We start from the raw sequence: 15,769 nt of genomic DNA, 5'->3' as shown, positions 1-15,769 counted from the left end.
GCGTGTGTGCTGTGTGTGTGTGCTGTGTGTGTGCTGTGTGTGTGTGCGTATTGTGCTGTGTGTGTGTGCTGCGTGTGTGTGCTGCGTGTGTGTGCTGTATGTGTGCTGTGTGTGTGTGCTGTGTGTGTGTGCTGTATGTGTGCTGTGTGTGTGTGCTGTGTGTGTGTTGCTGTTGTGTGTGCTGCGTGTGTGTGCTGCGTGTGTGTGCGTGCGTGTGTGTGCTGTATGTGTGCTGTGTGTGTGTGCTGTGTGTGTGTGCTGTATGTGTGCTGTGTGTGTGTGCTGTGTGTGTGTGCTGTGTGTGTGCTGCGTGTGTGTGTGCTGTGTGTGTGCTGTGTGTGTGTGCTGCGTGTGTGCTGCGTGTGTGTGCTGTATGTGTGCTGTGTGTGTGCTGTGTGTGTGTGCTGCGTGTGTGCTGCGTGTGTGTGCTGCGTGTGTGTGCTGTGTGTGTGTGCTGTGTGTGTGCTGCGTGTGTGTGCTGTATGTGTGCTGTGTGTGTGCTGTGTGTGTGTGCTGCGTGTGTGTGCTGCGTGTGTGTGCTGTGTGTGTGCTGCGTGTGTGTGCTGTATGTGTGCTGTGTGTGTGCTGTGTGTGTGTGCTGCGTGTGTGTGCTGCGTGTGTGTGCTGTGTGTGTGCTGCGTGTGTGTGCTGTGTGTGCACACGCTGTGTGTGTGTGCTGTGTGTGTGTGCTGTGTGTGCTCTGTGTGTGTGTGCTGTATGTGTGTGTGCTGTGTGTGTGTGTGCTGTGTGTGTGCTGTGTGTGTGTGCTGTGTGTGTGCTGTGTGTGTGTGCTGTGTGTGCTCTGTGTGTGTGTGCTGTATGTGTGTGTGCTGTGTGTGTGTGTGCTGTGTGTGTGCTGTATGTGTGTGCTGCGTGTGTGTGCTGTGTGTGTATTCACCGCGCTCCCCACCCCCACCCCGCGTTTCACGCCCCTCCCCCCCCCGCAGCAAATCCGCAAGCGGCACTCGAGCGGCAGCGTGTCGGACGAGCGCGCCACGCTGCTGTCGGCGCGGGACTACGTCGAGTCGCTCCACCAGAACTCGCGCGCGACCCTCCTCTACGGCAAGAACAACGTCCTCGTGCAGCCCGTACGTGCGGGGGCCGGCCGGGGCGCAGCGGATGGGAGGGTTGGGGGGGGGGGGGGACAAAAAGCAAAGGCAAAGATCCCCCGTATAGCCTGAAATAGACTGTTGGGGCAAGTGCTGTTAGCGAGAAGCCGGAACGCCACACGACTGGGTGGGTGGCCAGCGCCACGCCCGACCGCCTTTGTCTCCCCAGTGGCGATGTTGACACACTGCACCAGGTGCTCATTTGAGGCTGAGTCGACCTACAGAAAGCCCAGGACCGGTTCAGATAATCATCACCGGTGTTGGCCGTGAGCGGGAATCAAATCCGGGTCGCTGGTTTCGTTGCGCAGCGTAGCGCTAACCGCTACACTACCTGGGGGTGGATGCACACACGCACCCACACACGCACGCACCCACACACGCACCCACGCACCCACCCACACACGCACGCACCCACACACGCACCCACCCACACACGCACCCACACACGCACGCACCCACACACGCACGCACGCACCCACCCACACACGCACGCACCCACACTCGCACGCACGCACGCACCCACACACCCACGCACCCACGCATCCACACGACACGCACGCACGCACCGACACACGCACGCACCCACACACGCACGCACCCACACACACATGCACGCACCCACACACGCACGTACCCACACACACACGCACCCACACACACACGCACGTGTACACGCAGTGTGGCGGCGGTGAAGTGTTCGCGATGCTGACAAGCGTGATCGCGGCGACGTTTCGGCGGCGTCGGTGTCGACGAGCGAGCGCTCCGGTAGCGCTCCGGTAGCGAACGGTGGAAACGTCGGTAGCGGTGGATGTGCCGGTGCTGTGCCGTCGCGGTGTGTAGAAGGAGGACACCGAGGTGATCCCGGGCTACCTTTCCCTTCACCAAACGGCGGAGAACCTCACCCTCAAGTGGACGCCCAACCAGCTGATGAACGGCTCGCTGGGAGACGGGGAGCTCGAGAAGAGGTGAGGAGCGGAGTTCTTCCCGTCTCGCAAACATCTCCTGTTCCTACGATAAAGGTTTCTGGGTTAGATCGCGTGAGTATAAATGCGTCGTAACCCTCCACCACCCGACACGGCCAACGAGTAAGGGATTGGTCGTGAAGGCTGACGTGGTAAACTGAATCTCCTATCCCCCTACCGCCCACTGCCCCATCACCGCACAACGCCCGGCTCTGAGCGGTCGTGGCCTGACTCCGAGTCATCTGCTCCCCGTTCGGTTCTCCCACGCGTGTCCGCACCGCTGTCGTCGCAGATGAAGCCTCCGATGGTTTTGGCTCCAAAAAAAAAAAGACGTCGAAAATAAAATAAAAACTGCGGTCTCGCTCCAACGAGGGGGACGTTGCCCTTTGACCTGCGATGCGGGAATCGCCGATGTGCAGTTATTGCCGGCGGGGGCGGCAAAGACTGCAAGACCGTCTGCCTGAGTCGTTCCCTCTGCCTGAGTCGTTCCCTCTGCCTGAGTCGTTCCTTCTGCCTGAGTCATTCCCTCTGCCTGAGTCGTTCCCTCTGCCTGAGTCGTTCCCTCTGCCTGAGTCGTTCCCTCTGTCTGAGTCATTCCTTCTGCCTGAGTCGTTCCTTCTGCCTGAGTCGTTCCCTCTGCCTGTCATTCCCTCTGTCTGAGTCATTCCTTCTGCCTGAGTCGTTTCCTCTACCTGAGTTATTCCCTCTGCCTGTCGTTCCCTCTGCCTGAGTCATTCCCTCTGCCTGAGTCATTCCCTCTGCCTGAGTCATTCCCTCTGCCTGAGTCGTTCCCTCTGCCTGAGTCGTTCCCTCTGCCTGAGCCATTTACAGCCCCCTGCCCCCGCCCCGAGGTCGACAGGGCGAGCGGGCGACTGGCGGCAAGGGAGCGCTCGCCACCCATCTCTCTTGTAGTCGAGTAACGGATGGCGAGGCGCCCCGTCGCCTGGTGGCCGAATTGGCGCGGCGGAGTGCCGGCACGGAGGGGGACGGTAGCCCCTCCCTCCCCCCTCCCTCCCTCCCTCCCTCCCTCCCTCCCTCCCTTTCATCCCAGTTCGTGCAGTCTCTCCGGTACCGTTCGCCCCCCCCCCCCCTCCCCCTTAAACCATTCCCGGAGATCAGCCGCCGTGTCACGCACCGCACTCTGCCCGGCCTTGCCGGCCGATGTAAGCGAGGACTTTTCAAAGTTGAGCCGAGCGTGGAAGTGGCCCGGCTCCAGGAGCGCCTCGCCGTGCGCTCGGCCGCTCGGCCCGTGGTCCGCTCCGAAGCCGCCGGCCGGCCGGCCCCTCGAGCGCTCGCTCCGTGGCCGTGTCTGCTGGCTGCCATTGTGATGTACGACCGCTCGCTGCTGGAGGGGGATGAGACAGCGGGGGGCGGGGGGGGGGGGGGGCGTCGGGGTCGGAGACGAAGCGTTGGGGGGGTGGGGGAGTCCCTGGGGCGTGAGAGTGGAGGAGAGGTGTGTGTGTGTGTGTGCACAGCAGCGGTGGCGGCGACGTAGCGGTTAGCGCACCGCCCTATGAACCCGCCGACCTGGAAGGAGCTACCGGCTACGGCTAACATTGGTGACAAACATCTAAACCTGTCCTGGGCCTTCCCTGGGTTGCCTCGGCCTAAAATGAGCCCCTGCTGTGGCCATGTAAACATCAGCACTGGTCGAGACGAAGGCGGCCGTGCGTGGTGCGATCGACACCGCCCCGTCAATCGCCGTGCCGGCTTTCATGCGCTGCTCGCTAACAGCACTTGCCCAGACAGCCCGTTGCAGGCTCCGCCGGGACCGGGGGATCTTTGTCTTTGTGTGGATGCGGGCGCGTGCACGAGTGCGCGTGCGCCCGCGAGCGAGGGGTCCCCTTGCCCCGTCGCCACTCTCACCCTCTCGCTCTTCTCGCCCCCCCGCCCCCTCATGTCGTGCATGCTGCGTCGTGGCGTGCATGCCGCGTGCCGCACGCTCCGTTCCGCGCCGTGTTTTCCATCCTGCGGCGGCGGCGGCACCGCTCGTTCGCTCGCAGCCCCGCCGTGGGTCCCCCCGGGAGCGTGCCGCTGGACAAGAGCCCTTGCCAGAAACTGTGAGTACGCCAGTCTGGCCCTGACGCTCCTTCGTTGTCGGGGGGGGGGGGGGGCGCGGTGGGGACGGGGGGCGAGGTTTGATTTATTGACTCGGAACGGGGCCCGGGAGGCCACGGCCCGGCTCGCTGGACTGGGTGCCGCCTGACTGCGGTCCGTCACGGCTCAAGCGTGGGGGAGGCACTGGCCGGGCACCAGAGGGGAATGCGTTTGACCCGGGGGGACTTTCTGTTTCGGTTACTTACCTCGAACCCGACCAATTTCAGCGATTTGCAAACCCTTCACCGCGGTCAAACAGTTTCAACATCGGCAGCCGACCGCTTAAGTCGGTGTTCTTCACGAATTTTCAGAGGGCGGCCACCTGTGCCGATAAGGCATCATCGGTGTGAGGTCCGCCACACATTTGAAACACCATTGGGTTTTCACTCTTTGTGTATTGTCGGCGGCCGCACTAAAGGGCACCTGGGACCGGCAGTAGCCCACGGCCCTTGCAATGAAGTAACACTGGCTTAAATCAGTAGTATTGGCAGGTGTGTACCACGTGCAGCCTACTGCCTCGAAATGGCCTACAAACCATATTTATCCATGACCGCAAGCATCTTGGCCATATTAATCGGATGCTGGAGGGGCACTCAGCCACTTCCGCCACTACCGAGTGCCTCCCGACTCTTGATCGGCACGCGGCAACGTGCGGCTGTGCGCCGACGAAATTTAACGTCTCCACCCCTGGCCGTAGCGTTGTCGGTGACAACGATGCGCCCGTGCCCCCCCCCCCCCCCACCCATGCCGTTACCCGGGGGGGGGGGGGCGGAAGGACGTTGCCTCGATGGCGGCGACGAGTGTCGGCGCCAGCGTCCGTGATGGCCATTCGCATTCCTGCTCATGGGAAATTAATGAAGCCCCCTGCCATAAATGGCCGCATTAACGACAAAAATGGTCGAGCGAGCGAGGAAGTAATGTGCTCTCGCGATACGTGCCCGTGTTGCCGTGGGACCGTCTTGTGAGCGCATTCACCGCATCTCCCTCGAGTTCTTGCTGCCAGCCCCTCCGCTCTTCTCCCACAGTCATGTGAATGCGTTTCGGAAAAAGTCATTGGGCCAAACATGACAAGGATCACTCCCTTAACAAGGAATGAGTTTGTGAGGCTTTCTTGGAGTAACAAGGGACACCATCATAATCATCGTTTGTAAGCAGGACTTAATTCCATCAGTATACCCCATCGCTGTCACGTACCCACTGCAGTCTACCAGCGGCCCGAAAAAAATAATCAGTGAGAAATGAGGCCCTGATTATTGGTTCCCAGCGCACTTCCACCCGGTAGCACAAAGGTCAACGAATTGAATAGCGATGCCTTAATGGGTGCCGGGATGACCTCACCCTGGGTTAACGAGTTCACTGGCCTCGTTAGGGAGGGGAGGGGAGTTTGCAGGGACTCGGGGGTGGCTTCGCTTCCACGGACCCCCCCCCCAGGACTCACGCTGCCTGCGAGACCCCCTCCTCATCACGCGTTCCCGTGGCCGCTCTCGTCCCCCTCCACCCCCTCCCAGGGCTTCCCCTCGTCTCTGTGGGTTTCCTGGGACGTCCCTGGTTCGCGGGACGTTCGCTCGATCCCCTGCGGAATAATTTTCGTATTGATTTGACCGGCTCTTGCACGGGGCCGGGATTCCGTTTGATGCCATTTCCCCCTTCTTCACCCGCACCCCAATCCCGTGGCGGTGGGGATGCCTGCGTCAGCGGTGACCTTCAAGGGTCGGCGTTGGCGCGTGCGGGTCGATGCTCGGCGGTGATTAATTTTCTACTTTACACGGCGGTGCTGGGGCCGAACGGGGAGTGGGGGGGGGGGGGTGGCCGCTGCCCACGGGAGCTCGGGCCCCGTGCCGGCTCGGACTTCACCGCCGCGCTACCGGGCCGCGCGCCGCTGACCCGGCCGGCGCTGGAGTCGGAGCAACCTGCGCTCGCTCGGCTTTGATTCGAATGTCGACCTCGGCCGGAGAGTCGATCGCCTCGAGTCGGGCCGAACGCGCGGCGGCCTGATTCCAGGACCGTGCTTGAGGAGGGGGGGTGAGTGGTGGCGAGACGAGGGTTGGTGGATCACGTAGAGATTTGTGAAAGTCCTAGACTCCGCTGAGCTGCGAGATGGCCAGGAGGTGGCTTTACAGAGTGCCGGTTCACTAACATACCACCATATTCTTGGTTCTTTCGGTAAAGTCACGTAGAAGGGAAACAATAAAATAATAAAAATATAAAATAAAATTCTCACGACGTTTCGACTGCAACACAAGCAATCATCATCGGGTGTGAAAACCACAGTAAGAAAATTTGAAAAAAAGTGGCGTTTTTTTAACGTTAGCACCACGGAGAGTGATTTGGCAGTTATTCAAATGGACGAGTCCATCTATGTTCGGAAAAGAGGAGGGAGACGAAAATAATGGATGCGGTCTGAAAGCCACCTTAAGCGTGAACAATCAATTAAGACCCGAAATGGTTTATCAAATCCTTACAATGATTGCTAAGCCAGAATCCATCTTCTCAGTTGAAATTGTCTCTGTGTTTGTATATGTGGATAGCCTCATGAACGAATCTTTCATGGTAGCCAGATGGCTTGCAAAGAACCTCTTTCTTGGAGAAGTCAATGTCATGTGAGCCTACTGAATTATAACAGTGATCTGCCACGGCCGAGGTGTTGGTCCTACCATGTTTTAGGTCTGCTTTGTGTTCACGAATGCGGTCCGAGACATGTCGCTTGGTTTCTCCAATGTAACTACTACCACAGAGGCAACTTAGTTTGTAGACGCCAGGGTACTGTATGTCCGGAATCACATCCTTTACAGACGGAACCAGATCACGGGTTTTATGTAATGTGTTGAATCGGACCTGGATCTTGTGTTTATTCAATATTTTGGAGATATTTTTTGTGATCCCCGCAATGTAGGGTAAAGTGATGGTTTTGAAAGGCTCCTCAAGAGGGTCCTTCTGGCTACCATGAAAGATTCGTTCATGAGGCTATCCACATATACAAACACAGAGACAATTTCAACTGAGAAGATGGATTCTGGCTTAGCAATCATTGGAAGGATTTGATAAACCATTTCGGGTCTTAATTGATTGTTCACGTTTATGGTGGCTTTCAGTCCGCATCCAGTATTTTCGTCTCCCCCCTCCTCTTTTCCGAACATAGATGGACTCGTCCATCTGAATAACTGCCAAATCGCTCTCCGTGGTGCTAACGTTAAAAAAACCGCCACTTTTTTCAAATTTTCTTGCTGTGGTTTTCACACTTGATGATGATTGCTTGTGTTGCAGTCGAAACGTCGTGATAATTTTATTGTTTTACATTTTTATTATTTTATTGTTTCCCTTCTACGTGACTTTACCGAAAGAACCAAGAATATGAATCCCTGCAGTCACGAAAGCTTTAAATAAAAATTTAACATACCACCATAAGCCACCGAGGGTTGTACCCCCGTGTGTGTGCGCGTGTGTGTCGGATTTATCTGGGGTACTCTGATTTCCTTGAAACGTCAATCGCACCAAACATCCCAACGTAAATTATTGATCCAGGAAAGCCTCACCGAGTCCCACAACCCTTGTTTAATGAGGAGGGCCACGCACTATGATGTTTGTGGGACTGCTCCGTCTCGTTCGGGTCACAAGGTGAACTGTCTCCTGGCTGACAATGAACTTCGTGTCTGCCTGGACGACGGATGTCAGCTGCCCGGTTGTGCCGTCCCCCACGTGTTGTGTGTAATTGTGCTTCCTGCTTGCGCTTGCTTGTGCCCGTGTTGTTGACGACGACGACGACGACGCCGCCGATGTTGTTGTTGTTGACGACGTCCTCGTAGGTGGCTCGGGCTAACAGGGCACAGGCCCCGCCAGACCGACTGACGAGGTCGTGGCGTCCGGGCGCGGCCTACCCAGTGGAGCCCCCTGAAGTCCGACGTGGCTGGCCGCGGCCCGGGCAGCCTGTCCGCTGCTCGCGACAACCCTGAGCTCTCTCTCGTCTTCGGACATTTATTGAAGTTGTAACACGCAAATCAATATTTTGTTCGCTACAAATTTTTGTTTTAATTATAAAAAAAATAGTTTCAGCCCCCACCCCACAAGGAATGAAGCGAGCGGCTCGCAATCGGACGGTCGCACAACCTGGCTGGAGGGGTTGATTCAACCAATTATTTTTCCCTCCAGGGTCGATAAAATGACTACCACTTTGTGGCGTAGTCAACGGTGGTTGTCGTATGGGTTAGACTAAACCCCGTCATGGTAATGTGGAATTTCCACCGCTGACTTTGCAGGGCCTTGAGCAGGGGATGAGCACCGATGCGTCAGCGCTCGTGTGACCAGCAGGAGGTCACTGTGACCTCTGCGCCGTTTGCGTGTGGAGAGCGGTGGTACAGCGGTTAGCGAGCCGCGCTACGAACCCGCCCGCCCGAGTTCGATTCCCGCTCTCGTCCAACACCGGTGGCCATTACCTGAACCGTTCCTGGGCCTCCCCTAAGTCGACTCAGCCTCAAGTGGGTACCTGGTGCGGTGTGTAAACATCGCCACTGGGGAGACAAAGGCAGAACGGGCGTGGTGCTGGCCAGCGACCCCCTCGTGTGCCATGCCGGCATTCATAGCTGCTCGCTGTTGAGACTCTACGTGGGATCTTTGTCTCTGTGTGCGTGCGCAGTGTGTACTGGGACTATGCCATCACCGTTCACATGGAGGATATCGTGTATCTGCACTGCCACCAGCAGCGTGAGTGCTCGCGCGAATGTACAGGCACCTACACACACGAGCGGCAACCCTTCTCTCGTCCCACGGCAAATCGTGTGGGCCGTCGGATGTGGAGGCAGCCATGTCACGAGGTGTCACTACGTTTTCGCGGTCTGCTTCCTCTTGACCCCGTTCGCTGAGACTTGCTCCCAGATGGCGCAGCTAAAGTCTGTTGTGAATGTTCATCTCAGCGCGAGCGCCAAGGTGCAGAAAACACAAAGGCAAAGATCCCCCGCATAGCCTTTAACAGACTGTTGGGGCAAGTGCTGTTAGCAAGTAGCACCTATGAAGGCCAGAACGGCACATGAGGGGGTGGGTGGGCAGCACCACGCCCGACCGCCTTTGTCTCCCCAGTGGCGATGTTTACACATCGCACCAGGTACTAATTTTAGGCTGAGTCCACCTAGAGAAGGCCCAGGACCGGTTCAGATAATCATCACCGGTGTTGGCCATGAGCGGGAATCAAATCCGGGTCGCCAGGTTCGTAGCGCTAACCGCTACACTACCGCAAGGTTTGTAGCGCTAACCGCTACACTACCGGGGGTGGATGCACACACGCACCCACAACAAGCGCCATTCGCCACTAAGTGGCGGTGACGTGACCATGGTGCTTGTGCCAGGCTATGTGCACTTTAAGGCCACGTGAAGTGTCGAACGCCCGCTGGCAGGAGGTTGCCTATTGGCTAACGGACCTAACAAGACAGAAACAGAAGGTTAAACGGAACATACAAACGAGACGTTTGCGACGAGGACCAATTCCTGAATTCTAATCACAAACCCCAAATCTTGACAATTCATAGAATCACCTGGGCACGGGTAGCCCCAGCAGTGGCCTTCCAGGCCACCCGCTCTCCCCCCCTCCCTCCCACGTTGACATTCTCTGACACCCCTGTTCCCCCCCCCCCCACCCTCCCCCACCCCCCCCGCCCCCCCATCTCCCGTGCGCCGGGGCCCGGACCGCAGCCGACAACGGCGGCACGGTGGTGCTGGTGAGCCAGGACGGCGTGCAGAGACCCCCGCTGCACTTCCCGCAGGGCGGCCACCTCCTGGCCTTCCTCTCTTGCATGGAGAACGGCCTCCTGCCCCGCGGGCAACTCGACCCGCCGCTCTGGTCGCAGCGTGGCAAGGTACCCGCCCGCCCGCCCGACCGCCCGCATGCTGCGCTCCCACGCTCCTTCCCCCGGGGCGTTTCTGCTGAGATGTCCTGCGATTGCTCTGTGACCCCACCACCCCCGCCCCGTGCCAGCGTCTCTTTCGGGGCATGAATCGAGTGGTGAACGAGCTCAGGGGGTTAAGGAGCCCGGTACTCGTGCGTGGCAACGGTATGTTGCCGCTTAGGCGGTAGAATGAATCGCGCCAAGGTCAAAGGTGGTGGCGGCGGTGGTGGTAGGGACCGGCCCTGCACATTGGGAGAGCGGTGTGCTCGTATTTTTCTGGGGTGTGAATAAAGTGGATAACGAATCTGGGAAGGTCGTTTGCTACGTGGGGACGGTTGCGTGAATCGTGGCAATGTTGCCAATTCCGCTCCACGTGGGCCGGGGTGGGGGGAGAACCAGAAGCACCCGGGAGAATATCCAGCAGGCATACGAGGGGGTGAAAGCACCCTTAGGATCTGCACGCACGGACTTATGGATGGTATGGCCGTTCGCTGACCACCTCGCAGCCCGGCGAGTCGGGAGCTCCGTAGGTGAACTGCACGGATGTCGTTGCTCGGATGTGATTGCTCGTGCGGCTAATGAGGGCCCCGCTCCCGCCCCCCCCCCCGCAGGGCAAGGTGTTCCCCAAGCTGAAGCGGCGATCGTGCCGCGGCCGCCCGCCCGACGGGGAAGGCGAGGACGAGGCCACAGACTACGTCTTCCGCATCACCTACCCGAGCATGCGCAACGAGAATGGCACGCGCGCACTCACGCACGCGTACACACGCACGCACGCGTACACACGCACGCACACGTACACACGCACGCACGCGTACACACGCATGCACACGCACGCACGCACGCGTACACACGCACAATGCCTCTTCCGCATCACCTACCTGAGCATGCGCATCAATGAACGGCACGCAGGCACTCGCACACACGCACACATACACAGAGCAAGGTCCCCCAAATAGCCTTCCACAGGCAGTTGGGAAAGTGCAGTTCACGAGCACCTACGAAGGCTGGCATGGTGCATGGAGCCGTAGTGTGGCCAGCACCACGCCCGGCCGCCTTTGTCTCCCCAGCGCTGATGTTTACACACTGCGCTAGACACACACATGCGCGCAAGCATACACGCACCACGGTCGCCTGGCTGACACAACAGCGGATTGAATTCCAGCCTTCACGACGCTTTCCCACCCACCGCCAACTCCCGACTCTCGCATCCACCCCCATCACGCCCCCCCACCCTCCCGCCACCTCCCCCCCACCACTCCACCAACAGTGCCCCCTGACCTCCTGGAGCTGCAGGGGGGCAGCATGCACGCCGTGTTGTCGTGGCAACTGGAGGGGTCGACTCGGCGGGGGTCGTGTTCGTGTTCTCCGGCCGCCACTCCCCCCGACGCTCGCTCCTCCTCGCTCATCACCTGCGCTCACGACAGGTGCGTCTGGACAGGTCGGGTCGGGTCACTCCGGGCTGAACCAATGTATTTGCCCTCCAACGGACGCTTACTGCCGTTAAATCATATCTCGTGGGCAGAGGGGCTGCCGCGCGGAGGTCAAAGGTCAGAGTGCTGAGCTGGCACCGCCGAGGCCGGGTTTCAGCCGCCCAACTGCGATCGAACGAAATTAACAAGCACAAAAACTCGGCACGCTCGTCAATAACGCGGTGTGGCCTTCAAAGGAAGAATATGTAACAGGCAACGTTTCGGGTGGTCGCCCTTTTTCAGAGCATGCGAATCTGTAAATAATAAATAAATGATGCGCTGTAAAGAAGGGCCATTGCCCGAAACATCACCGACCGTATGGTTATCGTTGACGTACGCACCACGTGTGTTTGTCGCGGCCACTCCGTGACGTGCGCGTCCCGCCTGTGCCGCCCGCAGGGCCCCGCTGAAGCTGCTGTGCGAGACCATGAAGAGGCAGATCCTCTCGCGGGCGTTCTACGGATGTGAGTGTGGCGGCACCAAGTGACCAAGTCGTCGCCTGGAAAGCACGCACCCGCACGCACGCACACACACACACGCACACACACGCACACACACAACTGGCTTCCTCAAGGAACTTCATAGATATCGCTCAGCTGGCCACGAGTGGCTACACACGCACTGTGTTGGTGGATCATCGCACAGATGTATGTACGGTTATGTTGAACTTCTTTCGCATCGTACGTAGCCAACCGTGCTATTCGGAGGTGCGGGGAAGGGCAGCAAAATAAACACAAAAAGCAGTTCTAAAGAATTTTGTTTTCAATCGAGATTATTTAAAAGTGCATCGCTCCAGTGGCTTCCCGATATCGGAAGAGCGTTCCAGATGGCTACAGAAGCGCATCTGAAAGCGCGCGATGCGGTGACCACTGCCTTTGTTAGATTTACTGAAACTGCTCCCCTCGATGAGATCCCACCTGTTCCGTCTCTATGGGATAGAGTGTTTCCCCCTCACACACATGGGTTTTCTCTGGCCTCTCCGGTTTCCTCCCACATGTAAACACTCATTAGTTGGCCGATAACATCCTAATGCATAGAGGACCCGCAGATATTGGGGGACATTTGGGTAACAGCTCACCGCCCGGCTGCTGCTGCCTCCCTGCGGTTCCTCGTAGCGCCCCTCCGAGTCGTCCTCCCGCTCGCTGCGAGAGCGAGCGAATGCTGCGCAACGGCGGCGGTCGTGCGTTACAAGTTGACGCGATTATTATTACGTTACAATCATTATAGTTATTAACGCGCGCTCACCCGTGATAGGCGGTTGCATCAGCGCGGCGGGCACCGTCCCCCGGCGCCGGCTACGGGCTGACCCGGACTGCCGTGTTCTGTGCCGCAGGGCTGGCCTACTGCCGCCACCTTTCCACGGTGCGCACGCACCTGTCGGCGCTCATCAACCACGACATGATCCCGGCGGCGGGCGCCCGGGAGGGACTCACGCCTCTCGTGTGGCAGCAGTACATGTCCGACAGCAAGGTACCGCTCACGTCGCCCCTGCCAAGTGACGCGGCTCGCCGCCGCCGGCCAGCACGGGCCAACGGCGTGCCGGGCGTCGCGAGCGCCACGCAAGGTTCAAGGGGCGCGCGAACGTCGCCGTTGGCGGCGCTGGGCAGCCCGGTTCGACCGTGGCTTTGGTCTGACCGTGTGGGGGAGCTGTAGCCGAGGGGGTTCGGGGCACAAGGCTGCCCGGGTTGAACGCGGCAAAACGGAGCCGGTTCGGATCCCCACGTCGGATAATAATAAAAAAAAACATCTCTCCTCCCCCTCTCTCTTTCCCCGCCACCACCACCACCCCCTCGACAGAGCATCAGCGAGGAGGAGCTCCTGCGCCTGGTTTACTACGGCGGAGTGGACCACAGCCTGCGTCACCAGGTGTGGCCCTACCTGCTCGGCCACTACAAGTTCGGGATGACGGAGCGCGAGCGGAGAGAGGTGCAGTGCCCACTGTGATTGGCGGCGCTCGCGGGGGTTTTGGTTCGGCGCTGCCCTCACCGCAACCCTCACCACTATCCTCACTACTATCTCCATCACTCCACTCACCGCCATCCCTATCACCTCTGCTCCCCCTCTAACTCGAATCTCCGACCCCATCCCCTGCCCCCGCCCCCCGCCGCCCCCTTAGACGGACGAGGTGACGCGGGCGCTCTACGAGCACACGATGGCGGAGTGGCTGGCGTGCGAGGCGATCGTGCGGCAGCGCGAGCGCGAGTCGCACGCGGCCGCCCTGGCCAAGCTCAGCTCCGGCAGCAGCATCGACAGCCACGTGCGCCAGCTCATCCACCGCGACTCGAGCATCAGCAACGAGGTGCCCGCCGCCGGCGCCACCGTCGCTTTGTCTCCCCCGGTGGCGACGTTTGCACGCCGCACCGGGTACTCGTTCGAGGCTGAGTCGACCTAGGGGAGGCCCAGAGCCGGTTCGGATAATCGTCACCCGGTGTCGGCCGAGAGCGGGAATCGAATTCGGGTCGCCGGGTTCGTAGCGCGGCGCGCTAACCGCTCCGCCACCGCTCCCCACGCACACGTGCACACACGCAGGTGTTTGAGTCGGTGGACGAGGTGGAGGGCTCGGCGGGCCGCGACGCCGTCGCCGCCGCCGCCGCCGGCACGAAGGCGGGCGGCGCGGTGAAGCTCGGCGTGAAGCGGGTGCCGGACTCGCCGGACTCGGGCCTCCCGTCCTCGCGCAACTTCTCGCTCGCGTCGTCGTCCCGCGGCACCACGGCCGGCAGCTTCAGCCTGGACGAGAACGGCACCGAGAGCGGCGGCGGCGGCGGCGGAGGGGGAGGAGGAAGCCGGGACCCGGCCGCCGACAAAGACAAGGAGCCTGCGCCCGACCGTGCCGACGGCGCGGGGAGCGGCGGGGACGGACGGCAGCGCGAGGGAGCGAAGATGGAGACGGAGGAGGAGGAGGCGGAGGCGGCCGCTCGCGATGACGACGAGAGCGCGGTGGAAGCGGCGGGCGAGGCCGAGGCGGTCGACGGAGGCGCCGCTTCGCTCCGAGCAGGGGACGGCGCCGGCGTGGACCGAGAGGAAGCGGCGCCGAAGACGCCGGGGGGAGCGAGCGGCGAGACCGCCGGCGCCGGCGCCGGCGGTCTCGCGCTCCTCGACGGTAACGTAGCGGGATGGGACGAGTCGAGGGACATCGAGGACATCATCATGGAGGCGATGACTGAAGAGGTAGAAGAAGAAGCAAACGGCGTCGGTGCGGTGGAAGCAGGGAACGGCGGTGGCGGAACGTTGGCGGAGCGTGATGCGGCGGCGAAGGCTGTCGCGGGAGCCTCCGAGTTGGCGGCAGCGGCAGACAAAACGACGGCGGAGGACACCGAGGAGCTTGCGTCGACGGGCGCGGCCCCGGCCGGCGACGCCGTGAACCGGGCCGCAGGCCGGGAGGGATCGGGCGGCGAGGAGCAGAGAGCGAGGGGCCTCGGCGAGGTCCCGCGTCTGCAGAGGCAGGTGTCCCAGGGCGAGGAGGAGGAGGAGGAGGAGGGACAGGAGGAGCCGCAGGATGACGCGTTCACCCGTGACCTCGTCGTGGTGGAATTGGTCGCGGGGGAGGCCGGGGGTTCGTCGACGCCGCCGACGATGGGAGAGGCCATGGCGGCGCCGGCGCCGGCGGCGGCCGCGGGCGCCTCGACGTCCAACAACCTGGACGCGCCGGGCGTGCTGCCGTGTGATGCCGTGTCACCGGCGTCGTCCACGGGCGCCACATACACGGTTGGTTCCACCTCGGTGTCGCCGTGCCGAACCGCGCGACCAAAATCGTCATCGTCACCACCGCCATCGTCGTTTGTCAGTCGTCGCTCGTACGGCGGCTCCCCGCGCGGTTGCGTCCGGAGGCGCCAATCGACGGCGGCGTCGCCGGGCGGCGACTGAAGCGTCTCTGAGCTCGAGCGAGCGATGGGAGGTGGCATTCGTCCCCACTGCTCGGCGATCCATTTGGTTGTCGCGTCCGCATTCCGAAATGTTCACACGACGAAACGCGTTGGTTATTAACGGTGCGTTTATTTTGACCTCGGTCAAAAAAGTCACCTGGACTCCCCGCGGGCTCTAAGCTAGTTGTGCGTCAGAATCATCATCAGAATCTTTCTCTAGACTGGAAGAATCCGATGAGCTGTGAAGCTCTTTTTCACAGACGTCCAATATGTGCAGGGAATATCGAACTTCTTTCGCACCGTACGTAGCCAACCGTGGGAAGGACAACAAACTGAACACAAAAAGCAGTTCGAAAGGAATGAGTTTGTTATAAAAGTCCATGCATCTGTCGACAT

General features: G+C 60.3%; 1 protein-coding gene across 5 annotated transcripts in view; it reads left to right on the top strand.

Moving 5' to 3' along the window:
• LOC116939260 (small G protein signaling modulator 2-like) overlaps positions 1–15,769 on the top strand; it is a 70,245-nt gene that overhangs the window by 37,704 nt on the left and 16,772 nt on the right. For 3 of the 5 annotated variants that reach the window (XR_012938834.1, XM_032947455.2, XM_032947453.2), the window contains exons 8-19: positions 948–1,088; positions 1,950–2,074; positions 4,075–4,131; positions 8,799–8,866; positions 9,848–10,011; positions 10,653–10,776; positions 11,309–11,465; positions 11,910–11,974; positions 12,844–12,980; positions 13,308–13,436; positions 13,627–13,809; positions 14,040–15,215. Coding sequence is in view for 4 of the 5 variants with exons in the window: in XM_032947455.2 (XP_032803346.2) it covers positions 948–1,088; positions 1,950–2,074; positions 4,075–4,131; positions 8,799–8,866; positions 9,848–10,011; positions 10,653–10,776; positions 11,309–11,465; positions 11,910–11,974; positions 12,844–12,980; positions 13,308–13,436; positions 13,627–13,809; positions 14,040–15,215 (2,526 nt within the window). In the remaining variant the exon portion in view is untranslated. The remainder of the gene's footprint in view (positions 1–947; positions 1,089–1,949; positions 2,075–4,074; positions 4,132–8,798; positions 8,867–9,847; positions 10,012–10,652; positions 10,777–11,308; positions 11,466–11,909; positions 11,975–12,843; positions 12,981–13,307; positions 13,437–13,626; positions 13,810–14,039; positions 15,216–15,769) is intronic. The other 2 variants (XM_032947456.2, XM_032947454.2) reach the window with 1 other exon arrangement.

This window comes from Petromyzon marinus, chromosome 5, assembly GCF_048934315.1.
Source record: "Petromyzon marinus isolate PM22_M1 ecotype Great Lakes invasive population chromosome 5, UKy_Petmar_22M1.pri1.0, whole genome shotgun sequence".
In the NCBI taxonomy this organism is placed as follows: domain Eukaryota; kingdom Metazoa; phylum Chordata; class Hyperoartia; order Petromyzontiformes; family Petromyzontidae; genus Petromyzon; species Petromyzon marinus.
This window is presented reverse-complemented; position numbering and strand designations above follow the sequence as displayed.